At 40.6% G+C, this 17,290-nt stretch overlaps 1 protein-coding gene across 1 annotated transcript in view; it reads left to right on the forward strand.

Annotated features, from left to right (window-relative positions):
• Positions 1 to 17,290, forward strand: part of thsd7ba (thrombospondin, type I, domain containing 7Ba) — a 128,315-nt gene that overhangs the window by 20,191 nt on the left and 90,834 nt on the right. Inside the window, exon 3 of the mRNA XM_084023543.1 lies at positions 16,342 to 17,197. Coding sequence (XP_083879669.1) covers positions 16,342 to 17,197 — 856 coding nt within the window. The remainder of the gene's footprint in view (positions 1 to 16,341; positions 17,198 to 17,290) is intronic.

The following is a 17,290-nucleotide window of genomic DNA, read 5'->3' on the forward strand; positions in this document are numbered from 1 at the left end:
TTTTTTAGTGGTAGTGGTATCGTCCTCCCATTCCATCGCTATTGGAGTACAAATAACACAAACGCTAATGCACTTCAAATGTGGTTCCCATAATGCTAATGTCCTGAATTCATCAGAAAATCTCAAAAGATCCCCAGCCCACCATCCCCCAGACAGTCATTATCAATACTCCTGAGAAGCCGTGAACACACATTCTTCATCACATCGTCTGAAATTATGTTGGGTTATTCTGTGAAAATGCTAAATTTGGGAAAGCTGCTTAAGCACGAGTTTGCAGGATGTGAAATGTGCAAGAAACTCATAGCACATAATTAATATAAGTTGGATACGCCATGCATCATTTTCCAAGCCCAAACGCCCAGCACTTAATCATGAGGAGAGAAGCCAGGTGAACTTTTAATTAGGATTTGCAGAGTGATGTTTGATCTTCTCTTAGCTTTTGCCATGGATGTAATGTGATGGCTTCTGCCTTTCTGTGCATATCAAACACTGGCTGTGAACGTCGATGTTCCCAAGAGGAAGACATTTTTGGAGTTTAATGACCATATCACTTTTACTTGATGCCACCAAGAGTCCAATCTAATGACCGTACACTTGAATTATTGGTCATATAGGTACAATATTTGCGCAGGCCTGCTGCTTTGATGAAAAGTCGTGATATCAACTCCATGACCTTTCTTCTGGGGACAGTAAAAATGACAGTGCATAACTTAAAATCTCAAGCCATCACTAAGTAGCATGTGGTATTGCCAGCTTGAATCCAGAAACAGTCTTTGCTTGCAGAAACTGATATATAATAATAGCTGTTCTGAAGTTGTCAAGTCTTCCTTTTGGGTAATGTGCTCAGTGTATTGGGGAGGAACTGAAAATAAAATGACAAGTCATGTTCTTTTTAGGGTAAGCCACTGGGAAACAGCAGCTGCTACCTCCAAATCAGAGAGGGATATTTTAGACTTTTTATTATCCGACTGTCTTTGACTTATTATGACATGATGGCTGCAGATTTCCAACAGAGGACAGAGGGAATCTGTGGAAGGTCCCAGTAGAAGAGCCCTCAAACACATAATTGACTCTAAAACTCTCTGCCCAGCTGGGTGAGAAAATTGGTCAGGGGGTTTCTCTTATCTTTTAATCAGTAACTACTGCAGAAATGTCCCTGATTAATGTTCAATGGGACCTAAAATGACAGCAGAAATATTAAGTCCCCTCTCTCTGTCCCTGGTTATTTTAAATCAGCCTTGGTAGGTGGTAAACAGGTAAAAGGTATGTGTCTCAATGTCACAATGCCTGACTCAAGACTTATTGAGAATTACGCTCTAATTCCATTCATTTCTTTTAAATTTGATACCAATATCAAACAAACAGTATTTTTCATCATTATGTGTTTCTGTTTTTTCCCCCCCAAAATTTTACATGTCTTTATTTAAGAAAAGATTGCATTTTAACAATATTCTCTTAAAGGAATACATGAATCTGTATCTATTTATTGGGTCACATGTAGTCAAAATGTAAAATAAATTTTGAATTTGGTGCCTTCTTGACCGAGAAAAGGCAGACAAGACGGATGAAAGACAACAATTCCCACAATGCACAGCTCCACAGGCCTCTCCCACTGATCTGTCCCCCGCGGACCGACCGGTGGCGGCCAGCGGAACTACATTTTTATTATAAAAGGATCGGTCCAGTTCCGCTCACACCCCGAGTCTGAAGTGAGGTCCTACCACTGATCTGTGATAGGTCTGTAGCCTCAGTGGGTCACTCCCCCTATAGACGGGTTGAAAACATGTAGTGTTATAGTCTTAGTCTAATCAATTGCACTTCAATAATCAAGGCAACAGCGATACAAATTAATATATTTAAGTTTTGAGCACTCTGTTATGTGTGTTCAAGGCCCTCCCTCTCAGCATAACCTTTTCTCCTTCACCGGCGCATGTATCTTTTCTTCTACGATGTCTCGTCTTCTACATGTCCTCAGTGACTACAGCGTCCCTGTGTTGTTAACGCTTTCATTTACCCATTTCCTTTTGTTATATAACAATGGCCTGACTTTTTGGGCCAATCAACTGACCGGGGCCTTCGGAAATTCTCTTGGTGCTTCCAATGTGAGCTACAAAATCACATTTTTTTCCAGTTTTCGTGTGGCTGCATAGGCATCAGTAAATATATTTTTTCCTGTTGCGTACAAAGCTTTTTGCCCCTTATGGATTCCCATTGAAAGCAAACAAGTCCCAATAGTTTTCTTCTGATGTCTTCTTCTATTCTCCTATCTGTGCAGAGAACAGTGTGAGAACAGAAAGGTGCTAGAAAGCCTCAGTAAGTCCAAGCAACATTGACGTATTCCCCCCTGTACCATGTCAATGGGAAATGTGAACACTGAGTGTTGCTGCCGGTAGTATCACGGCTGAAGCCAGATTTATGTTCACACGGCTGAGATTGGATACCTCTAGATGTGGATTTTGTGGCTGTGCCTCAGTGAGACAAAGTTGAGCCCTAAGAGTGTTCACATCCGACAGATAACAACACCCTGCGGGACGTGCTAGGTCACATTAAAAAGACAGCTTAAGATAACCAATAGTCATTTCAAATATCTTAAAAAAAAAAAAAAAAAAAACTGTAACACTGTACAATTCACCAGCACTGCCTACAGAAACTGAAATACTGTGTGATACTTCATACAAGTAGGATTTACTGCAGGTCTGTTGCATTAAAGGTGTACCTAATAATCTTGTGGCATTCAATTCATCCTCAGAGCTGGTCTCAATTTCTGCCTTGAGTTATGAGCCACACATTCCAAGCCACACAGCTGCTTTTCGGGCTGGGCTGGGCTGCACCAGGCTTAATGTCATTTTCAAATCCGTACATCACACCCGTGCCTCTCACTTAATGCATGCACATGCTTACATAACCTCATTTTGTGTGTGTTTAAGAATGAAGAAGACAATGATCTGATCAGATCTGTGAAGAACTAAATTCACGTTGCATCGCAGATAGGTGAAGGATGTGCAGCGGAGGTTACATTTACAGGCTACAGATTATAATACAGTTTTTTTTTTCATTTCTATCTTTTGGCCCTGAATGGATGCACTGTTGTGTCACCAGTTTTGTCAGGAATGCTTGACCGTATGGCAACAATTGTCATGATATCTACTGCCATAAATCTAAAGGCTTATGTACAGTTGTCCCTCCGCATAGATGTGACCTGCAGTGTATTGTTTCCTGTAAAGTCTTTTTTCTACATTTACATGTGCAACTAGCATGATTGAAAATGGGCCCCTGGAGTGCTCCCTTGAATGCATCCTCTCTACACAATAATGTAGGATTTAAGCAGCTGATGCTGCGCTACCAACAAAACACTGTCATTATCAGAGGTGGGAAAAACGAATACTTAACTGTACTTAAGTCAAATTTTCAGGTATCTGTACTTTATTTGAGTATTTCATTTTATGACAACTTTTAGCTGTTAAAAACAGGCTTGTTACTTGTTTAATGCACTTGTGGGGGAGTTATCGATTATTTTTGTCCTTTTTAATATGACACGAGATTCAGTTAGCCTTGCAAAATAACAGAAGAAGAATTGTCCTTGTTCCTTCACTTGAGCAAAGACGTTGAATCAGTATTTCTACATTTACCAGAGTCTTTGAACACAAGTATCTGTATTTCAACTTGAGTATAGAATGTCTGGTCATTATGCAGTGTGCGTAGGTTAGTTGATCAATTGAACCGAGTAACAGAACAGACAAAAATAACAAAAGTAATTCATGCCATTCATACATTTTTCCGTTAAATCTGACTTTGGTTTATTTGCACACCACAGCCAGAAGGTCCTCAGTGTTATCTGAGGGAGATGAAGGAAGGTTCACCTCCAAGTATCCGAACTCCCAAACTACCCATTAGTTTTCTGTCCCTTCCTATAAGTCTCCCAGAGGAATGGAGTCGGAGGTGTCTGCACATTTCTAATGGACTCGGTGATAACAAGTGATACTGCGGCTGCACAGTGGCTGATGGCTTTGTCTGGATCTCTGATAAAGACAGGCCAGAGCCTGTCGTGTATCGAGGGATCGCGTGGTTATCAATGTACGGCAGCATACAGAGGCCTCGCAGAGTATATTAAGCAATTTTTCAATTTCACATTTGAAAGCATATATTATTTTCTTCATTGCACTTTCACTACGAGGTGCAACATAGAAACAAAGTGGGTTTCTGGTAGCTCAACACTGAGCTTTAGCTGACTATGGCATCAGGAAAAGTCTTCTGTAATGTGTGGTTTCTACATTCATTTGCGATGTATTCACATTGTTGGAATGAGCAGTGATAGCGATGCTTGTACATTTGATTTTGTCCAGTCTTTCCATTTTTTTGGCCTCGCACAGATGACCATAACACAAGCGAGCATCTGATTAATAACTGAGGGGCAAAGGGATCACAGATGACAGATGGAGAATAAGTGAAGTATATAGCCTCTGCAAGCTACCTGACTCGGGTAATTACTTCTTCTGTTAGAGAAATCCTCTTGGCTCAGGGTCAACATTGAATTGGCCCTCAACTCAGCTTGAGGGCCATTTTCTGGTTGATTAAAGGAAAACAACAAATTGCTGCACAGTAAACTGTAGTCATTACCAGTGACAGAGAGGCAGTATTATACATGAGTATCATTAAAATGCATATACATGTATGTAGGTGTGTATATTTGGTAGAGCAATATGTTCTGTGTATCTAGAAACAGAGACTTGTTGAAGTGACTGTTTTTGGTCTTTGGTTTGTGTTGTGGAAAAATGAATCTGCCCAATAAAGATCAACAACCAGGATCAGCTTTTTCTCCGAGGTTTATTCCACTAAGTTTTCTCATCTGCAGAAGAAAGTACTGTTCACCCCTGCCTTCTGATGCAAAGGTTCAGAATCAGCATGAACGACCCTGAGTCCAACAACAATCTCCCTTTTAAGGAGGAGGAACCATGTACAAAGGACGGATCATGTCCTATCTTACAAAGACAAGATGTACAGGCAAGGTCAAGATTTACAGAACACAGGTGTCATAGTCCTGAAATTATCTTATGTCAATGTGGCACTCATGTTCATATCATCTACAAACAGGCATTCATTTTCGTCATAGCATAACAATCAGATGAGGAGATGCGGATCGACGTCTGGCCTGACAAATATTCTGATTATAAAGTACAAACATCCAAATTCCCATTACATTTGTTTCTTTGGTGAGTTATTATTGTGCACTGCTTGTTCGGTCATTAATGTAACTCAAGAAAAGATTCAATCTAGGCTAAAGGATGAAGCCTACATAGACTGTAGTGCTACACTGTGCTAAAGGTGTAGTACACTCAATTTGCTATGTTGGGATAATTTAATATTTAACTATATCCCGTTTCCTTTTCTTTTTTTAAGTGACCCAAGATAAATAACATTCATTTAATTAGAGTTTAACTATAGAAGTAATTTGGGATAAAGAACCTCTCTATGTAGTTTATTATACCATTATGAACAAATGATCGAAAACAAAGACATATGTTAGATTCTCTCTTAATTGTAAAGCCAATATTCCCTAAAAGCACTATTTATTGATGTCTTGGCTACATCAAAACTTTAAACTGAATTTGTTATGGTGAATGTTTTATGGTTTACACACCAAGCAGACATGGGGGATCTTGGTCTTATATAAACATATTGATAAGCATTAACCGTTTGGCTTAAGTCACTTGCCGTGACCTTAATCAAGTCATTTTAGTTGTATAAATGTAACTTTGTAATAGATGCAACAGAAAAAAGTTTACTGATGCACGTCTTTTTTCCTCTTCTTTCTTTTGAGCATTTGCTGGTTTACAATATTCTGGTAGATAAAACCTGCCTGCTTCAATTTGTGGTGCTTTCACCTCACACTTGAACAAAAGCAGCACTTTAAGAATTGCTGCTCAATCTGAGAGACGCTCAAGTCAAACCTCTGCAGTGCATCAGCAATCAGCTCTCAAACAAAATTCCATGTTCAAACATGAAGGCTACCTTGTCAAGGCTCTAAACACACATGACAAGTTTTACTCCTTGTGGTCCCTTTAATTCCCCATTTTCTTTCAGTTATTTTTAAACCAGCGCATACATTTCTCTTTGCTTTCTCTTTTCTTTTCAAGTTCATCATAATTCCAACAACCAGAATTCATAAATATTAGTTCAAGCGTTGAATACATTGCTGAGGTTTATGCCAATTTACGCTCAGGTGTAAATACATAAATATGTTTACATAGTTCTTCTTACAGTGGTGTTCGGTGGGTATGGTGTATGATCTGTGCTGCACTATTTGTGTCGCTCATCCCACGGTCCTCATCACCTTATTATCAAAACCCCTGGGTCTTTCCATGAGGTTGCTACCTGTAGATTTGGCCATTAGTTCTGCTCCCGTGTTTACAGCAGAGAAATCCCAGGTCAGCAGAAGACGGTGAGACACTGGAGTGAATGACATCTTATCCAATTACTTGTCACCTCTACACAGGCTTGGTGTAGGGACGACAGCAGACCACATGAGACAAGCAATTACAGAGAAAAAGATCCTGATCACCACAGAGGTATGGCACACCTCTGCCTGGTCCCTGCTGTAATCTTCATGTCTTAAAGTGATTCTGAATAAAGTACTCCGGAGGCATTTTCTTGCCTAAAATCAAAGTGGGTTCTATGTGTATAAACAAGATCTTAGGGGGAAATGCAATATCAGCTATGTAGCATATCTCCCGAAGCAGCCGAACAGCCTTATTAACCACTAACATATTTTCAGCCACACAGCATAACACACCAATATAAATTTGTATTGGGGAGCGTACCATAATACTTGAACATGGTAAATTTCCACTATTAGGATAACCCTGAATATCATCAGCAGTGACTTTAAAAATCTGACTGGCTCACTATCATGGAAAAGAAGTAAAACATAGAGTTTTTAAATAAAAATATGACACCCATCAACTTCAACTTCAACTTCAACTTTACTTTATTTATAGAGCACTTTACATAGACATGTAACACAAAGTGCTTTACACACATAAAAGGAAAATAGAAAAAACAATTACAAATAAAGCCCCTCCCTCCCACCCTCCATACTACACACGCGCACACGCACACACGCACACGCACACACACACAAACATACACACACACCTGCACACTCTCACTACTGACAATAGGGAGACATGGCATGACACTGATGATTGAGGAAACGCTATATTTGGGGCCATCCACACTGGGAGGAGTCGCAAGCTGTGCCACAGGGGGCACCAGTGCCCAGGCCCCCCAAGCCCGACAGACAACAGTCAGCCGAGCCGAAGGGACCCAGGGACAGCGCCCCCAGCAGCAGCCCAGACACAGCTCCCAGTGTGAAAGACCCCCCTGAGGAAACACTGGAGTTAAAGCTAAAAACTAAAAGCATAAAATAGGATTAAAAAAACATGAAAAAATAAGTAAATAGAGTGACCAGCTTAAAAGGATAAAAATATATAAGATAATAAAATAAAACAATACCAATGATAAGTAAAACAACTAAAATTATTTAAGATCAATATCATCTTAAAAACAAGATAGAAGCAAAAATATAAAATAAGATAGAATCACATAAGAACATAAGAATAATTTAAAATACTAGTTAAAAGCCTGATTAAAAAGGTGTGTTTTTAACCTTCCTTTGAAAATATCAACTGTCTCTGCGGTCCTGAGGCTCTCTGGCAGGCTGTTCCACAGGTGGAGGCCATAGTAGCTAAATGCCGCCTCACCATGGGTTTTAGTTCGGGGTTTTGGTATGGATAAAAGGCCGGTGCCGGAGGACCTCAGGGTCCGTGAGGGTTGATATGGTAAAAGCAGGTCAGCTAAATAAGAGGGCGCAAGGCCGTTAAGACATTTAAAAACTAGTAAAAGAACCTTAAAATCGATCCTGAAGCGTACGGGGAGCCAATGCAGCGACGCTAAAACTGGTGTAATGTGCTCCCGCCCTCTGGTCCTCATCAGCACGCGTGCGGCTGAGTTCTGTAATCATTTTTGATTTAAAATACTCTTTTTGGGAAGACCAGAGAGCAGGGCATTACAATAATCTAAACGACAGATAAAAGCATGCATCAGCACCTCCGTACTGGCCTGGGAGAGAAACGGGCGGATTCTGGCTATGTTCTTAAGATGATAAAAACCTATTTTCGTCATATTTTTGATATGTGGAATAAAATTCAGCTCAGAGTCAAAAACCACGCCCAGATTTTTTACTGACTGTGCTGGTTTAAGATCTTGTAGTTTTGGTAAAAGTTTCTCTCTCTGGCCTTCAGGACCTATAACTAGAACCTCAGTCTTGTCCTGGTTGAGCTGTAGGAAATTCTCTGCCATCCATGACTTAATGTCTAAAATACAGTTAAAAAGGGCGTCAATTGGCCCTGTGTCATCAGGAGACACGGCGATGTACAGTTGCGTATCGTCAGCATAACTATGGAAGCTGATGCCGTGCCTCCTGATGATGTCTCCAAGGGGCAGCATGTAAAGATTAAAAAGAAGTGGACCTCAAATTGACCCTTGGGGAACCCCACATCCAATTTCATGGGTTCCTGAGGAACATGTATCCATACTTACATAAAAGCATCGGTCTGTGAGATAAGAACAAAACCAGTTAAGAACAGTACCAGAGATGCCCACCAGGTGTCTGAGCCTATTTAATAAAATGTGATGGTCTACTGTATCAAAAGCTGCGCTTAGATCCAGTAGAACCAACACTGTGAGCTTTTTATTATCAAAATTCCACCTGATTACCGTTTAAAATCTTTAAAAGTGCTGACTCGGTACTGTGGTTTTTCCTAAAACCAGACTGATGCTTCTCTAAAAACTGTTCCTCGAAGTATCCATAAAACGATTTTAAAAGTGATGTGGGAATGGGATCTAAAAGGCAGGTTGTTGGGTTTACTTGGGAGAAAACTCGACCAAGTGTCCTTGCATCAACCAGGGCAAAACTCTCCAGTGTTACCTCAGGCAAGGACAACAGTTCAGTGTTAACAGATAAAACTTGATGGGATAAAAGGCAGGATCTGATGTCCTTGATTTTGGTTCTGAAGTGGTCTGCAAAGTTCTCACAAAGATTATCTGTTGGTGTCTTAAAAACTTTATTAGAATTAGTGCCTGTTAAAATATCAAAAGTGGAGAAGAGGAACCGGAGGTTGTTTTTATTGATGGTGATGAGTTGTGAGAACTGTGAAATTCGTGCCTTTTTGACTGTATTATTGTAGGTTTTGAGTTGTTGACGTAAAATCTCGTAATGAATTGTCAGTTTACTTTTCCTCCATCTTCTCTCGGCACTCCTGCATTTTCTTTTCAGTTCATTGCTTTCAATGTTTTTTCTCCACGGGGGTATAGGTTTTCTTTTTATTGTTTTTGTTAAAAGTGGAGCTACTGAGTCCAAAGTTGACTTCAGTCTACTGTTAAAATTATCAACGATAAAATCACAAGGTGCAGGTAAAATTTCAGCAGGAGTGCTCTGTAAAATCTCCATAAAATTTGCAGCCACTTCAGAAGTAAGGTAGCGCCTCCTCACCGTTCTCACCGGGGCCTCCTCTGGGGCCATCATATAAGAACGAACAGACTCACACATTGTTTCTATTCTTATTTATTTATCCACTTATTTATGCAGTGTATTCTTTGTTATGTGTGCTTAGTGTTACATAAAAGTCTAAACAGAAATATTGCTTTGGATATACGTTAATTGTTTGACATACTGCAGCCCTATTGTGTATATTTGTAAGTATTATTTGTTTGTTTGAAAAGTCAATCTTCCTTGGCACATATCAAGTACTAAATAGACTTAAAAGATGTGTCTTACTCTGGTTTTAAATGATATATGGATAAAAATGACAGTTTTCATTGGCATAATTATGCTGCAGGGCACATCACTGTGTAATGTGTTTTTGCCGGAGCCAAAGGGGGAAACATGGTGTGAGTCCACCTTCTTACTATTCTCTGACTGCTGTGCAATTTTAATACAGTTCCTACCCCACACAGTGATAACTCTCTGAAGGAATCATGCTAACACTGACTAAAGATTATCGATTAGGCACTTAGAAGTCTTCAAGCTGGTATTAAAATGATCCTCTTTATGATTTACCGCATTATGGATTTGAGATAAATCAGAGCAGAGGAGCTTGCAGGTCCTGCACGATGCTTTATAGAGTGTGAGACTGGCTCCTTGAACCGTCACACAGGAAATCAGGCTGCAGACTCTGGATCAGTCCCGGTCTGTGTGTTTATTTGTCTGTCCGTTTATCGTGCATTATGTCTTGGACACTATTCAGATTCTCCCTGATGGAAGAAAACGAGTCTCATTGCGGCACCTCGGCATATTAAAATGGCATTATTTGGCTAAAAAGGCATTCAATTGTTTATGTGGGGAGTTACTGATTGGCCCAAATAGGGATTACATTACTTAATGGGCACAACATGTGTTAGCGTTGTCTTGTTTACTGCTGGCCTTTCAGTTTGAGATTATGCATTCAAGAACAGTGGGTCTGGCTGGTGGTGCGGGACTGAATGCTAAATTATAACAAAGGCCCTTTGGGGCCATGTGTATAGTAGTGTAGCCCCAAGGTGGGTAATTCATTATTGTGGGATATTGAAACGGCCTTTGATGCTTTTCCTCAGGATAATGCAAGCTGCCGTAAGTATCTCATTGTTAAGCCAAAGCACCAATCCTATAATGCATTCACTTATTGAGCATTTATGGAAATATATGATTAATATTCTCACAGTAGCTGCACTTTTTTTTTAATCATCACACAAACTTTATTTTTAGCTGCAGGTGATTCGTTTTATTTTTTTTTTGTTTTTTGTTGCTTAATTTGCTTGTGAATTGTCCCTTGGCGCTTTTTTTCTTTCTTCTCACTTTTTGCTAAATTGCTGCTCCATGAACACTTAGTTAAAATAAGCTGATTCAGGGCTTCTGGAGATGGATTGACTGCCTGATGATAATCTGATGAATTTCTCCATATATGGACGTCGTAATTGAGGATGCACCTCACTGCTCATAAATTACAACTGATGGAAGTGTGGCATGGGGGACTGCTCCGTGCATAATGAGGCGCAGTGGCATAGGTATCATTTAATTAAAAAGTGTTATGACAAAGGACGCATGTATCCAAATAGTCAAACATAACACGGGCAGAGAAGTCGAAGATGGATGGTGAGTAAACTCAGCAGATGTTTGTGAGGAAAATGCTACAAAAAAATAACTGCGGCGTAGAGAGAAAAAGAGCATGTGCTTTCTGTATCTCATCACCATAAAGTGGGTCTGAGTCTGAGTCTGACATCTATGTGTAGTCAAAACTCCTTGATGTTCAAGTTTCAGGAACACATTTGTTAACAGAGAAGTCTCTTCAGAACTGAGGTAGTTGATGCATTTTATGATACAAGCAAAAAAAAAAGTGTTTGGGACACCGTAGATAGATAGATCAATGTGATCAATAAATGCTCAGAAAAGATTTGTCTCCTCTTTCGACATGTTGACGCAGAATGAACGGCTGAGAGAAGCACCTTCAGGTGGCGTGAAATCGAGCCGTTCTGGCGTAAGAGATTAAAGCAGCAGAAGTAAATATTGAACATAAACACCCCCGAAAATGGTGGCATGAAGTCAGAAAACGCAAAGAATTCAGTGACGATCTTACCAAATGTAATTAAAGAGACCAGAGAGGCGAGGGATTGAGCACTTTTCTCTTGAGGGAGCGCCGCTGTTTAAGAGACAGTTTACTGCTTCGCTGTTTGCTCCTCCTTTGTCTCCATCTGTCTGGTTTCGGGGCGCAGTGAAGATTGCTTTTCTTCTGTTACTTGTTATTTGTCGTACGGCTTTGCTATCACTTGTCCGACTGAAGAGTTCAACCGAACAATACCGAAAAAGAGAAGTTGTGTTCCGTCACGCTACGCCGTCTAAGTTGAATTCCTCTTGTCAATTGACTTTTTTTTCTCCTTCCTCTTAAATGCGGATGCAAATGCAATAGTAAATACAGCAGGGGCCCCCAGGAGGCCCCCCCAGGGGGTGGTTGCAAGCAAGGCGACCGAGTGCGTCAGGAATGGAGCTGTAGGTGACCGGTTCCTCCTGAGGGGCTGACAGATGCTGATGCTGACAGATCGAGAGAGTGATTATTCCGAGCTGAGGAGATAGTGCTCGTGTTAGCCGACTCCCATGGCAGCGGAATCACTCCCAATCACACAGCCATAAATCAGGCACACACATCCTCTCACAGCATGAAAACAGCAATGCCGAGCAAAGGTGGTCACGCCGATGAAAGCGTGGTTATAAGGAGGAAGCGCCATTGGCGACCACAAGAGCGGTGCACTCAGTGGCTCGGTGTTGATACTCAAGGTCTTGGAGTTCAGCCGTGAATTGCTGCTCATATCTTTTATCCGTGGAGGGCTTTTCATGTCTATTTTAGGGTGCAACTCATTTAAGATGTTCTTACGTCGAGGCATTGAGAATGCCTCTTTAAACGCAGCGCTGAGCTGGAATGTTTGAAGTGGAGTGAAGCACACTTTTTCAAAATGAACGTCTACTGATATCTACTGTCTAAAGTGTATAATTCAAATGTTTGCGCTCACGCAGATGTTTTCCTGGCCGTGAGTGTTCTCGGGTAGCCTCTTTTGTCTTCTGACAGACAACATGTGTCTCCTGTTCAAAGCACTTTGAGTGGCATTGAGGTCGTAAACAAATAGCCCGACAGTTCATATCATCTTAAGCCGGAGATCAAACTGTCAATTCAAACTGAGGCAAAGTCATGTAAGCTCAGTTTAATACAATCTGCTGCTGCCTTAATGTGCTTTCAGAAATACAGATACATGACTGAAAATGTGAAGGGTAGTCAATTACACTGTGGTGGGGGTCTGAACAAAAGGAGTGCACATTGGTTCCACGTTTGGCAAAACAAAATATTAGTTAGCAAAATAATTTAAGACAAGTTGAACTGACTACGGCAATGTCAATGTTGCTGAGCTGATCCAGGTAGGCATATGCACCTTTGTTGCTAGTTTAAATTATTTTCCTGTTGCCTTCAAGTGTCTAAAAATGGATCTCTTAATAGAGCTCTATTATCATAAAGCCACATGTTTTGTTAGTTGTCAGTATGTTGAATTTTATTGACTGCTGTCCCCAGTCTAGTTTTTATGGATTTCTCTACCTGTTAATACTGACATCCTGTTAAAGACAAATAACATAATTGCTCAAAGAAACACTGACAACTACAATTTGAATGGATCAATACACGCAGGTTTGTACCACGTTTCCATATCTTTCATACCAAACATCTTGGACATCTTCATCGTCTTACCTAGTTTCTAAAACTGAAGCCAAATGACAAATCATTAATCCTCTTTCCATTGTTCGGCTTTCTCTAAGACAAAAAGATCACATGAACATAATGATGTTAGTCACGCTGTAAGCCCCCATTAACATTGCAAAGCCAAGACGAATCAACTCAATGATGTGCTTCGGTGAACTATGAAGCCATTCAGCAGTTTGAAATGTTGCTCCCTTAAGCAAAAAGCAACAGCTTCAGTGTTGTCGTGTCTGTGAATGGCCAGGAAACACAGTGTTAACAGATTTCACTGGCGCAAAAAGGCACAGAACTGATTCAGCGAGTCGTCATTCAAAAGCAATTTGGGAAGCAGTCGGATCTCATTATTACATCAATTTAATTCCAATTAGAAGAAATGAATCAAATTATCCCTTTCATGGCATGTGGCAAAATAACTGGATGAGAAGTGAATGAGACTGATGAAGATAACGGAATCACATCAGCAAAGTGATTTCATATTTTTCTTTCTCTGATGTATGTCTACTTTAACTAAAGGTCAAAAATTTAATTAATGGGGAAATAAATTCATTTTTTGGGGGTTGGGTTTTATGAATCAAAAATATCTCGCATTGTATGAAATTACAATTCAGTTAGCTTTTCTAATAACCTACATGTTTTGCAGCTTTTATAACAACCATTTCATCATAGCATGTTCTGGTAAAGATTTGAGGACATAATAGATAAAACTGAATTCAAGCCCTCAACCAAATGATCATTATTATTCAGCAGGTGCTCCAGGCAAAAAAAAAAAAATCAATGAGATAAATCCACTTCATGAAAGAATTTCAATGACAAACAGAGCTGTAGGTGCATTTACATGACTGACCACCATTTTCATAACGTGGAACATCAGTTTGCGTTGCATCTTTCTTGAGAGGAGGAAATAAACGGAGCAACTTGTGTGGGAACAGACAACAGCAACATTTCGTAATGACACAACCGAATTATGGAGTTGCCCACTCGGAAATGCACATGAACCCTCAAGGTGTAATTACGAGTGGGAAACTCAGATATCATTTTCATACCCGAGTTTTATCCGTGCAGCAACTATTAGCTGCTCAGGAGCCTCATGTTGGGACTCTAACATTGATTCTAATGAAACCCCCTCCCCATGAATAAATAAGACAATCAGTTTTCTTTTCATCATATCTGAAATCTAGCTTTTTATGAGTATCATATCCTCACCATCTGTAGACTCGGCTGCGGGACGTTTGTAGCTCGCTTGTTCACAGAAAAAGGAGGTGTGTGGTGATCCGTGAATCCATGTAAATGTTACATCTTAAGCTGCAATATGATGCCGATGCAAGTTTTCACAGCGGGAAAACAAGTTTCAGCGATTCCGTTCCCTCTCTGACTGCAGTGCTCCGATGCTCCTTTTACACTTTTTGTTAGAGGTGGGAAATCACTGTGGTTTTGTCACATACGGAACAACACCACTCAGATATAATGATGAAACCTGAAAATGAAGTTGCCACTCTCTTTCAAAATTGAACTTTTTCCATGTGGAGTGGAAACATGATTTTGTACCTTTGTAAGCATAGCTTAGCTTGGCTAATAAGGTTTTAGTTGCCTAAACTTCTAAAGTCAACATTAATGATCATTATGTTCACAATATCTATGGGCTGTTTGTTGCATCAAATGTAACCAGAGCAAATAATAGATTTATATTTCAGGATGCTTAATTATTTATGAGGATGATGTATTTTTGAAGCAGCCGTGACAAACAGATCAGCCTCACCACCACACTTTTTAAAACCTCTATCTATGCAAAGAGAACTATTAGATATCAACTGAATGAACTTTCAGAACTTGTGAGATACGACATATAATTATGCATGTTGAATTTTTCTGATATATTGATATTGTAAGCAGTACCTAAAGCAATCAAGCTATTTGAACTTTTACTCTGCATTGAAAATTACACATGAAAAGCAGTTAGATGTAATTATATGTATTTTCTCTTTTGCAATTCCTTTACTGATGGAATTGACTTCAGGTTGCGATTGTGTTCTTAAATTAAAGTGTGGTAAAGTTTGCACATATAACCAATATATCCACAGTGTGTGGTGAGTAAGACACCAGAAAAAAATGTTTTCTTCTTAAACCCCACTTCTGCAATTTTCACAAAGAATCTGACATTATTTTGTGTCAGATTTGTTCTTAGGTAAGAATAAATTAAATGCAAGCACTATGGTATTTTAAAATAGAAAGAAACACTACACTAACACATTAATTCCTATATTATTACTAAATGGTTCTATTGGTTTGCACCTTGAACAAGCTGGAGACGCATGGCTCATAAACGCACCTTTGAGTGTTTCATTATAAATCCCAGCACCAGCGGGCTCTTTTCCTATAATAACCTATTTTATTAGAAGATGAAGGATATACTCTGGCCCTCTGGTTGATGAGGTGTCGTTCAATCAGCGGTACGCATGTACACCTCCGCCATCGAGCACACAATCGGCATCTTAATAGAACGGATGTGTTTGGACGAGCTGCTTTACAAACCAGAGAAGTTCTCCATAAATACGACTGAATTTTTTTTTATTCTTGCAAAAACAATACAGCCTTTAGAGTCAGAGGACCTCAGCCGAATGCAACATCACCATGAAACACGCTGGAACATTAATTTAATAACAAACTTGATAAGCTATTGGTGAATGAGGCCGATTGTGCAGCTCAGCAACGTATTATCATAACTTAACAGCAACTGACCAGCCTTGTGTTACGTGGTCTAAGATTCTGATCCATTTGTGAAGTGATTCTAGTCTTTGTGACAGAGAATCGAACCATGTGTTTTTTATTTTGACGTTCGCCAGTGGTTTGATTACTTTCCTTTATTCCTTAGTTCATGAATAAAGCAATCACGGAGGTTAAGTGAATGTTATTGAATTGATTGCAAGCTGCCAGATAGCAGCACTTTAAATCATCTTTTTTTTCTTCTGAAGCTCCAGGTTTTTAATGAAAATGTGTCTTTTCTTGGTTGCAGGCCAGTGGGGTCAGTGTATCGGGGAGGACTGTGGTTCTGGTGGGGTTCAGGCAAGGACGATATGGTGTGTCCACATGGAGGGCTGGACCACCCACCATTCCCACTGCCAGCACATGGACAAGCCAGAAAGCCAGCGTCACTGCTTTAAGGTCTGCGACTGGCACCAGAACCTCTTTGAGTGGGAGGTGTCAGACTGGGGGGGATGTCTTCTCGTCCCTTTCTTTTCCAATGAGCTCAAGCTGAGGACAGCTGAGTGCGTTACAGCACAGCATGGCATTCAGCGCCGCAAAGTCCATTGTGTGCGCACTTCAAACCATACCACAGTAACCTTGAGGATATGCGAGTTCTTTTCCCAGAAACCACCTGTGGAGCAGGCGTGCCTCATCCCCTGCCCCCAGGACTGTGTAGTTTCGGACTTCACACCCTGGTCCAGTTGCAGCAAAACATGCGGCACTGGCCTGCAGCATCGGACTCGACATGTCCTGGCCACGCCAATGTACGGAGGCGCGAATTGCCCCAACTTGACCGAGACCAGAACTTGTTCCAGCTTTGTTGGCTGCCCCGCTGGAGAGGGCGAGTACCAGTACAGCCTTAAAGTGGGGGCCTGGAGTGAGTGCCGACTAGCCCAGCACAAGGATGCCCTGTTAAGTGGCAGGACCACAGTGGACTTCAGCACCAGCTCCAGCGAGAACAACACAGTCACATTGCACACGCAGGCTTCTCACCACCACTCCGATCACCACCGCCACCGGCATCGCCATGCGCACACGCACCCGATGTCATGGGAACTGGAGGTGGGATACCAGACACGACAAGTGCGCTGCACACGGACTGATGGAAAGAATGCTATGCTGAGGTAAGCCAATCACAAGTACACCTTAATACAGCAAGAATTACCCCAATGATAATGAATGTTCCTAATGCAGAGGTGCATTCAGGAAGATTACAT

Source organism: Eutrigla gurnardus (genome assembly GCF_963514095.1).
Source record: "Eutrigla gurnardus genome assembly, chromosome: 12".
Classification (NCBI taxonomy): Eukaryota; Metazoa; Chordata; class Actinopteri; order Perciformes; family Triglidae; genus Eutrigla; species Eutrigla gurnardus.